At 29.4% G+C, this 11,354-nt stretch overlaps 2 protein-coding genes across 2 annotated transcripts; one reads left to right on the top strand and one right to left on the bottom strand.

Moving 5' to 3' along the window:
• The first annotated feature begins 2,565 nt into the window (after positions 1-2,565).
• On the top strand, positions 2,566-3,229 carry LOC108833714 (PAMP-induced secreted peptide 2). The gene has a single exon (XM_018607122.2). It carries the CDS (start codon positions 2,664-2,666, stop codon positions 2,922-2,924), a length of 261 nt encoding a protein of 86 aa, XP_018462624.1. The 5' UTR covers positions 2,566-2,663; the 3' UTR covers positions 2,925-3,229.
• A 5,065-nt stretch (positions 3,230-8,294) lies between these two features.
• On the bottom strand, positions 8,295-9,323 carry LOC108849314 (transcription factor MYB73). The gene has a single exon (XM_018622861.2). The coding sequence runs from the start codon at positions 9,196-9,198 to the stop codon at positions 8,329-8,331; it is 870 nt and encodes a 289-aa protein (XP_018478363.2). The 5' UTR covers positions 9,199-9,323; the 3' UTR covers positions 8,295-8,328.
• Between the last annotated feature and the right edge of the window lie 2,031 nt (positions 9,324-11,354).

Here is an 11,354-nt window from a genome sequence, read left to right on the forward strand (position 1 = left end):
GTTTTTAATTTTTGTAACCAACTGATAAAAAGATTGGCAAATACATGTTTTAGTCCTTTTAAATATTTATTATACTATTTGAGATTTTAAAAGGAAAGCTATTTCTTTTTAGAATATCAAACTTATGTTTTCGTAAAATTCCCTTTTTATGAATTAATATATAATATAGCACGTTTTATATTTTATAAAAAAAAATTATTTTTATATTTGTGATTTAGAAATCAATATGTAAAAAGGAGGCAAAAAAATTTAAAATATAAGTAAAATTATTTAAAAATATATTATATTTTAAAGATTTTACATTTTAATAGGTAATATATATTTTAAATTTATATATATATATATTTCTTATATATGTAATTTGGAACAAAATATAAAGAAAAAGGAAGCTCACATTAAAAATCTAACTTACAATTTTACCAACAAAGAAAAATAAAACAAAGATTTAGATAATGACATTACACATAATAACAAATACATGTAGCTATCTCCTAGTTAACAAATTTTCAATAAATCACTATTACATACCTAGAACAACAAACTTCTCTTATGCAAACAAAAACGTGTAGCACTGAAATGATCAATCGAGAAACTAAGACTTTAGATTTAGTTAAAAGAAAAACTAGTACCAACACATTTGGAAACATCTCAGATGTGGGATGCCTTATAATCCTGGTCATCTTACTCAACCCTTAAGTTCACCATGGATTAGGTATGTCATGGATGTTATTAAAACCATATGATTCAGTCTACTTAATTTAATAATTTAATAATTTATATAATCTAAACAAACAAAATGTGATATTTTCTCTTAATGGCAACGGATCCTCGTAGTAGGCTGGAACAACATCGAGCCGAGAGAGGGCAAATTCTAGAAGCAACAGGTTCCCTATTTTTTTGAGTAGGTGATTCACTACCGAAGAGAAGAAAAGGCTGGATCAAGAAAGAAAAGGGGGTACTACGAGCCCGTTGCGGTCGAAAATTCAAAAATAAATGTTGGTATTTAGATTTTTTTTTTTTATGAAAGATCTGTTGCATAATTGCAACAGTAAAAAAATGTGTGGAAGATTAGTTGAAGAGATGTTTGCAGAGTAACAACGGAATTATGCAAAGCCTACAATAGTTTATTGTTTCACAATATTGGTATACACGGGTAATTATATAATAGTACTATAGAAAACAAAAACAAAATAATGCTGATGTTAAATTGGTTGCATCTGCATATCAAACCTATAAATTTAAGGTTCTATTTTTTTGTTTACTTTAGAAAGTTGTTATTGAAATTTGAAATGATCCTACAAAACACTAACAGTATTTAAAGTAGTTAAAGGTAAGGTTAATATCAAGACCAAATATTTAAGGGATAATTATTTGTTATTAGCAACTACATTATCTAAATCTAAAAGGAATATAAGACAGCTGATACTATAATCCAAAGTATTTAGCCAACAAACATTATATTATTTAATTATTTTGTTTGTCCACTTAAATAAATCCAACTTTGATATATATTATACAACATTAAATTCTATAAAAAATCAAAAATTAAAAATTTATCATTAAATTACAAAATTCTCATTCAGGTCAATACAATATTATTAGTTACACATTTATAAAATCAGGACTACGTATATTAATCAGTGACCCTTTTGGTCATGATCATCAATGTAAATTTTTTATAAAATTTACCCCCAAAAGTATATATATATTCATGCAAATTTCAAATTTGAAAATCAATTTCAAATAAAATATATTTCAGGTATATATTGTTTAATGGACTTCATAATAACTAATACTCCCTCCGTTTCTTAAAGAGTGTCGTTGTGACATTTTTCACACAGATTAAGAAAGTTGTTAAAATATATGTAAATTGTAATTAATTATACCTCTTTGACCAATAGTATTTTAGATAAATAAAATTATTTATAAAATCAATGCAGTTTGCAATTAATTTTCAGCTGAAAGTTAGTATAATTTACATTAGAATTGTAAAGTGACACTCTTTGTGTAACAAGAAAATGAGCTTAGAATGACACTTATTATGAAGCAGAGGGAGTAGTATGCAAAAGTTTATAAATACTAACATTCATAAATAAAGAAACTCATCCGCGTTTCAGCGCGGGTCGAGTTCTGGTTGTTTCTATGAAATACATCTTTCATATTAAAATTTAATTATAACCTATTAAGCTGATATTTCTATAAAATAATACCCACAAAAATTCTTGGTAAAAATGATATAATAATAGAATCCTAAATAATATCCAGTAGATTTGAATTCCAATTTTTTTTTATAGTTTACATCGAAAAGTCTGCTCCAAACAATCAGAGGAAAAAAATCAATGATTTCTTCAGCCAGGAAGAGAAAATCATTTTCATTCCTCCTTGATGGCTTTTCTATTGATCCACATTATACTTTTCTTTTTAAAATAAGGCGACAAAGAATAAGAGGCAACCTCGGTATTTTCCCAGGAAGTAGTGTTGTGTTGAATTCTAAACTTATGAAGTCAAAGCTAATAAAATTCAAACTTCTCTTCTCCTTCAAGGCTATATAATCCAACTCCGAGTCCACAAACTCCTCACAACAAACTTCATCATCACGATATTGACTAGTGAGAACATATAAAAGAAAAAGACTTTCTGTTTCTCAAAAACCACTAAACAAAATGATGGTGAACAAGGTTATTTTGGGTTCGATTCTGTTTTTCGTATTGGTGGGTTCGGTTCTTGTGGTGGAGGCTCGTCCGCTGGGTTTAACGAAGGCCGAGGAGAAGCTAGTGGCTAAGTTCTTCGATGGTTTGTCACTTGGAGCGATCAAGGACTCGGGTCCTAGCTCTGGTGGTGAGGGTCATCAATTCGTGGATCGGAGTGAGCCGGTTGTATATGGTAAGCACTCTGGTCCCAGTACGAGCGGACCTGGTCACTAACTAAGGAACCAGTGATTCCGAGTTCCGATCGAATTGATTAAGGTGGCTGCTGGGGTCTAGTTTCAGACATTCATTACTTCTTTCGTTTCTTTATTAGTTAATACCTTACAGATTATTTATAAGGATTTTTCTTTTTCTTTACCTTTACCATACGAATACAATAAGGGAGAACATTTTGGAGGAAACCAAGAATTGGTGAACCTCATTCTTTTCTCCGTAGGATTTTTTTGTTTGTTTGTTACTGGTTGTAGTTTCTTTGAAACAAATACATTAAAATTGATTGATTATTTTGTTTAATATATAAATTTACTTTTTGGATTTTTAGTATTACAAATTGTGACAACAATTATTAAAAAAGTTCTTGAATTAACAATTGTACTCCTTCCACAAAGATTCAGCATGTGAAGAATTTACATACATCATTCGTATATATCTATTATATTAAAACAGAAGTTACAACCTTGATTCATGTGTGATATTTTTAAAAAAGTATCATTAACTAGAAATGATTTACCATTCATTAATTACTAAACATATGGTTTGATAATATATCATTTCTAATCTATTAATCCTAAAAATTAGGATTGGTTAACATACACATATTAATATCATTTCATTTAAATTTAAATATATATATTTTAAATTTCGAAAATCTATTAAGAAGATCTTAACAAGATCTTAATTTTCAAAATTATATGTAAATTATTTTAACTAATTCTGTAATTAGTTTTGAAATATTATTATTCATTAATATATTCTGTTGTCTTTTATAAAATGAAAAATAAAATATTATATCTTACTTTTATCTATTATATAATCACAATCAATCATGTTAATTTTATCATATTGAACTTAATATGATAAAATTATATTAAATTTGATAATTTTTAAATTTTATTTTCATAAAAATAAAATATTTATCTTAAAAATATAATATGATGACAGAGGGGCTTAACATTAACAGGATATATACTACATGTATAAATTAACATATCTTTCACTTTTATAAATATAATAATATATTGTATAAAATGAATAAACATAGAAAATAATGCTAAAATGAAATCTAGTTTTGAAAGGCGGGTAAAAATTTAACATAAATTAAATAAAAAATAATTGTCAAATATGTTTTTTATGCACATGTCAATATGTTTAATAACTAAATGCAAATACAATAAAATAAATATATAATAAGAAACAAAAAATATGTACGATAGTTTAAACAATTGATTATTTACAACATTCAAACTATACACTATTGTATTTTGAAATAGCTTTATAAATATTTAAATATATAATTAAAATTAAAAATTGAAAATGTATAATACTAATGATCTAAATAAATATATATGCATATAAAACTGAAAATAAAACTCGCACGGTTGTGCGCGTCGAAATCTAGTCAATACAATTAAAACAGCAGACATTTTTCAGACATCCCCTTAATTTTTCAAACTATTTACAGGAATACCACTGAAATATATTAATTTAAATTATCTAAAATATTTTGAAGAGATCTTTTGAAAATCTGAACAAACAATATTCAGCCTAATATAGTTTTACATAGAATTTGAATTAAATAGTCACATTTTTATTTGTATATATGATAGGACATAGACGTTTTTTTCCTATGTAAACTTACATTTTTATTTTCTTTGTTTCAATATATATTATCATCGTAACTAACATAGATAAATGGTGTTTAATATGATTATAACATAACTTAGTGATTGACAGTTTACTGCACATACCCAATTAGTTAAATTCAAACAAAAGAACGATACATATACATTTTTATCATATGAAAATAACTTTGAAATTATATTTGATACTATATATTATACTATTATATTTATTTTTACAAATTCCAAAATAAGTGTTCCATTTCTATTTTTAAAATCAAAATTGAAAACAATATTTTATAATTATAATAAGACAGAAAATAACATTTCTAATAAATGATTACTCATCCAACTTTAAGGCTGGAAAAAATGAATATATCGCATATTCAATTTTTTTTAAAGATACAAAGTTTGAACTCACTGAAAAATAATTAAAATATAATATCTATGTGAATTTTAACATAAATTATATATGATAAAATATAAAAATGTAAATTTACTATAATTTCAAACCATAAGTTACTTAAGCTTCAGAAACACGGATCAAAATATTTAAATTTTCAAATTAAAATTTACAAATAAAATAACATCGCTGTTAAAGTACGGATCATCGGTTACCACGATAAGATATTTCAAGAAATACTCGGTTTAGATATATTAGGGGTGGGAAAAAAATTCAAACCGAACCGAGTCAAACGGAACTAACCAAATCGATACCGATTCAAACCAAATCGAAATCTTTTTCAAATAATTCGATTGAAGATTTTTCCAACCCGAATGGTTCGGTTTGAAACCGAACCGAACCGAAAAACTGAACTAAACTAACTATGATTTACTTCAGTTGGAAATTACTAGAACCGAACTAAACAAACTAACCCGACCCTGAACCGAACCGAGAAGATAACCGAAGTACCCACCCCTAAGATATATGGTAGAAAAAACTCATTTTAATTTTGATATCAACAACCCATATCAGAGTTTTAATATAGTAATAAAAATGTTTTTATAAAAATCATCTTTGAATTTTTTTGTACTAAATTATAACAAAAAGGTCCCGCACTTTTAAAGTGCGGGTTAAAACCTAGTATTCTATTAAAATAGAATCATGTCCAATTGATAAATGTTTGGAACAATAATGTATTTTATTTATTTAAAAAACTATTCTATCAAATTAATTGATACTAAATTTAAATATAATTATACAAAAATCTAAATATAAAAATTAAAACTTTCAAGAAAAATAAACAAAAATATATCCCCTTTGAGAAGGCAGATCGTAATCTAGTGTATCTTTATTTTTTGATATATGGAATTACGATGAAAGGTTCTAATTGTATCATGATAGAAATTTCGAGTAAATTTATATATGTAGAAGCATTATCTGAGAATAAAACTCCAAACTTTCTTGTACAAAACATCCCCATTAATTACTCTAAAGTTCTAAACCGTTAGATAAAAAGACTTCCAAAATTAATACATAATTTTTTTTATTAACCTGAGGTACTTCAGATCTGTGGAATAATCTATACTAATTTACAAAAATAGGTGCATTGCAATGGATAGACGTAAACCTTCTCTCCGGGGGTATTCAAACTAGCCAAAAACAAAGGCTCATATTAATATTAAGTGTCCAGGTAAAATGTGACTTAGTTTCGTTTAGCAGACGGATAAAACATGAAATGTGTTGGCATCCCAAACCTTTCTTTTTAGCATTTAACTATGAGGTCTCGGACTAATACATAAACTTCACACTCCTCTGTTACAAAATATCTATGTTTTGCTGAAAAAATATTTTTTTCTAACAGATATATTTTTTACATAATGCACTTTTTGTTATGTAATAATGGTAACTAATTATGTTTATTAAATTTTTATTGGTTAAAAATTATAGAAAATAGTTAATCACAAAATATATTTTATTAAAATGTGAAAACATCCTAAAACAAGTATTTTTGAAAAGGAAGAGCATTTTTTATTTTGGTCAAAATACATAAACTAGTTTTAATCCTAAGATATTAATGCACACATAAATATAACCCTTGGAAATAAAAGTAGATCAATGCGCAAAGTGAGATTCATGTTAATAGCATTGTCCGAAATACAGTAAACTCAGTAGTACAAGTATGCAATCAAATCGTAGTGATTGGTTGATCTTTTTTCCCAAGCTGTAATTCGAATGGTTTGGTTTGGTTTGTTAACGCCTTAACCGATAACTGCTACATAAGTGATTAGCGAGATTGAGAAATTGGTTTACACAGATTCTTTTTGTCAACGATTCACACGAATTAAGTGAACGACTCACTTTTTTGTTACCTCAATTTCCATGTTTATTGATGTAAATTATCCCCTATTATTTTAAAGAATATCTAACTATTAAGAAAAGAAAAAAAGTTAAAAAAAAAGGAATGCAAACACATTCTCAACCATATTTTTTTAGAAACTTCTCCACCATTTATGTCATTGTGGTTGGTTTATGAACTTTTGTTTAATTGAAGAATTAACTAAACTATTTCATTTGTAAAATACTTTTTTGAGTGTTTTACTTGAAGCATGTAAATACCTAATTGAGTAGATGAAATCTAGAATAAAATCAGTATGACACATTATGCTTCATGTTATGCCTTTCAGACCTCGTTCATCCTAGTGAAACCTAGGCGCGAAAAAAAAATTATGAAATGATTAAAGTATTAGTAAGCAAATTCTTGGGTGGGTGGGTCATGGACATATAAAGAGAGGGCAGGCATATGGGAGTGTGGAAAGAGGCATTACACAGAGGAGAACAAGTTAGTTCTGATGGTAAAGAGATTGCAGCTGTAACTACCACTATTTGGGAGAGATGTTTTATGTCACAAGTGGTATTAGCGTCGGTTGGTCCAGAGTCTGGGAGATTATTTGGGCCGAAGACCCAGACACCTTCTGGTAAACAAAAAAATAAGTTCTCTCCAGGTAAATTGTTGGTGCGGTGCGTTTGGCGTTTTTCGAAACTAGATCTCATCATTTAACAACTCTCTTACAGAATAAGTTGTCATCAATTGACATGCACAGTTGTCACCAAACACATCAACAACCTATCTGGGAAGAGCTTAGCTTACATGTTAGGGTTAGGATCACTGTTTTGCAGTGTCAGACTAAATCCCACGGGACAGGTTGTTACAACTTTGCTTGCGTTTTTCTTAGCTCTCTAGCTTATCTTTCTTCAAGTGACTATCATAATTAGGCTACAAAGGCATGGAATGAGTCGACAGGAAACAAGATTCTACAGTTTACCGAGGAAGCAAACTCTAATAAACCTAAACTTTCAGAGATTGCTGGATGAGTTTGGTGAGTTTTACAGCAAGGCTGTGGTTATTTTATCAGTTGCTATTGCCTGGATCCGATTTCGTTCAAATGGCCCTTGGCCATCGCAGGTGTGTATAGCAGTCATTGACTCATTTCCTTCTTTTGTTGGATGGGTTTCGAGTATTGGCTGAGTCTTTAATATGGTTGGTGTTTGATGATATATACACAGCATGTATAGGACGGGTTTACAGAGCATTGGGACATGATATATACACAGCATGATATATACAGAGCATGTATAGGACCGGTTTACAGAGCATTGGGACATATAGTGGCGGCATCACCTTGCCTTGTGAGTTGCTTTATTGGCTAATGTTACATGTCTTGATTAAACCATGTCATAGAAGTCTGTATGACCGAAGCTTATAGGCTAGTGCTTTTTCTTAGTTTTATGTTTGTGTCGTGTAAGAATAGAACTCTTTAGTATTATTTCATCTCTCTCACTACTCAATCTTCACAATCTCAATAAAGTTCCTAAACCCTACACTAGGCCCATTAACTCCTTGCACCACACACGAACCACTTCCTCCTCCGCCGTTTCCTAGCTGTAAACCCGCCATGTAACTCCTCACCTCCGTCTTAATCATCTCCTGCACCACCGTCATGAAGTCCCCATTAAATCTCTCCCTCTCCTCCTCTTGTTTCCTCACCGGAAACAGCTCCGCCGTGTCTTTTCTTTGAGTTGACTCGTTGACACAAGGCAGAGACAAACTCAGAGAAGTCGCCGGATCTTTCACCGTCGATTCAATCACCACAGCACCAGGTCTCGCCGTCGGCTTATAAACATGCAAAACAGTTCCACTAGATTGCTCGCTGACGTTAGATCCCGATGGACTTCCGGGATTCATAAACAACCCCGTCGACACAATTCCTCCTCCACCACCGCTCGCTGTCCGTTTCAACGGCTGCTCATCCGTTAAATTACCATCATACCCTCCGTTTCCACCGTCGTCGGACGTCCAACCACCTCTGCATTTCCGCTTCAACGTAGAGTTCCAGTGATTCTTGATCGCGTTATCGGTGCGACCATTGAGAAGCCGAGCGATAGTGGCCCACTTGTTACCGAACCGAGCGTGCGCGTGTAAGATCGTCTCGTCTTCCTCCGGCGAAAAAGAACGGTGCTCAACCTCCGGAGAGAGCTGGTTGCACCAACGGAGACGGCAAGATTTACCGGAACGTCCAGAGATAGGTTTGCTTATCAGAGACCAGTTTCTTGGTCCGTGTTTTTGCACTAGCGTCTGCAAGAGCTCGTCTTCTTCGGGACTCCATGGACCTTTTATCCGATCAGTTTCTTTTCGGGTCGAACCAGACATCGTCGGATCTCTTTTTTTTTTGTTTGAATTCTGTCGGAGCGTTTTAATGCGTTCTCTTTGTTTTTTGTTTTGAGAGGAGAAACGATTTTGAGAGGATAATAAGTGAGAGAGGGACTATTAATACGAGATGTGATGCTCACCGGCCCTACCGGTAAGTTTTTTCTCGTTTTTAACAGCAAATTATTTTTTCAGTTTCAAAATTAACTGATTTACACTAATTTTTTTAGCAACTGATTTACAGTAATATTTGCTTTTAAGAGTGAAATGAATTATCTTAAATGGAAAATTGGAAATTTGAAAAAAATTCAAACTAAAACTACACTCTTTAGTGTTTTGACTTCATTTAAAATTTTAAATTTAATTCTTTTTTAAAAGTAAAAACTTACGAGTTGCAATTTAAAATTTTGAGTTTTAATGTTTATTCAAAGTTTAGAGAAAATAAATAATTTAATTTTAAATTTATTTGTCAAATAAATAAAGGTTATTCTCACAAATGACAATAAAACATATGTTTTAAACCAAAAGAACACATGAATAGAAAATGACGAACAAAAATCTTTAATAATGCAAAATATATTCTACCTTTACTTTATAGATATATAATATAATAATTATTTTAAATGTTTTATTACTATTTTGAGTGATACGTCTTTGAGTTTGACCATCTTAAATTTTTTGTGTTTTTAACTTTTTCATAATTTTATTTTAAAATCTGAAAATTATTTTTGAGACTATTATTTTCCATTTTAAGTATTTTTTTAAAAAAAATATTAAACTATACTCCTAAGCTATAAACCTTAAATTTAATTAATTAATCCTTAGAAGTATAAATATCTATTTATAAAAACTCAAACATGGCGAAATACCGATCCGCATCAAAATTGGAAAATTGGAAATTTTGAAAATTTAAAGAAAAAAAGTTCAAACTAAACTACACTCTTTAGTGTTTTTGACTTCATTTAAAATTTAAATTTAATTCTTTTTTAAAAGTAAAATATAACGTAAAATAAAACACAAGTTTAAGAGTGAAATCTCCCTCTGCAAGCACTTGCAAAAATTCAAAATTCGTAGGAGACGATTATTTAATTTTGCGTAAACCAGGATAGATATGTGCGTAATTATGCTTTTGAAGATGTAACGTGAGAAGTCTGATACCACAACGGCTTGTAATGATTATTACGTATTTAATTTTTTTTCTTCAGGAAGTTAAAGTTAACTTTTAAATTTGATTTAAAAACAAGTCAGCGATTGGCGGTGCGATTGGAAAGGCGTCTGTATGTGACGTTAACATCAAAAGAGAATCTTCCAAGAAAACGGTTGGGGATTTGGAATACAGCTGTAAGCTGGACCCTTGGCAAATGAGAGCGTTTCAGAGGTTGAGCGTTTTCCACTGCAATCATTTCCTTTTTTTTCTCAAATTGATTAAACCAATTAAAGAGAGTGTTAAGTTATGGTGTAACAGCTTTTGAGGAATCTAAAACAATTTTTTTCTTTTGAACGATAAACATTTTGGATTCTTCAGAGACTTTCTGACTTGTGGAAGTTATAGTTATTTAAAAGAAAAATACTACGATTAATTAAGAGTTTCTGTTATTTTGGATTAGAACCTACAACAAAAAACAGACAAAATATGTCGCGATCAGTAGGATTTCATTTTAAAAAATTGTTCCAAAAAATAAATTTTATATATTTTAAGGTATTTTGTACATTTTTAAAACACTAATTGAAACTATTTGAATTAAATAAATATCATTAGTTGATAATTACTGAAAAATAAATAGTAACAATAATAATATTTATTGTAGATATTCATTTTATTTTAATAGCGTAAATACTCAAAAATATATTTAAGAAAGTAAATTTTAACTAGATATTATTTTTTATCATTTAAATGAGAGAATACATGTCTGAAATTTAGAGCAATATTCAAAGTACTCAATGGATTTCACTATTAAAAGTTGAAAAAGGAAAAAAAAAAAGAAAGAAGATTATGAATCTCCAAATGAGGAACCAGGGTATCTGCATTAAACATATTAATGGAAAATCTCTCGAAAAGAGACCTATACCATTTTCTTATTTAAGAAGCTTTTACATGGATCTTTCAAGGTTTTTGAAAATCTCTCATCAAAAATTATTATTTTTTAACTAAGAACAAA

Source organism: Raphanus sativus, chromosome 4 (assembly GCF_000801105.2).
Source record: "Raphanus sativus cultivar WK10039 chromosome 4, ASM80110v3, whole genome shotgun sequence".
NCBI classification, from domain to species: Eukaryota; Viridiplantae; Streptophyta; class Magnoliopsida; order Brassicales; family Brassicaceae; genus Raphanus; species Raphanus sativus.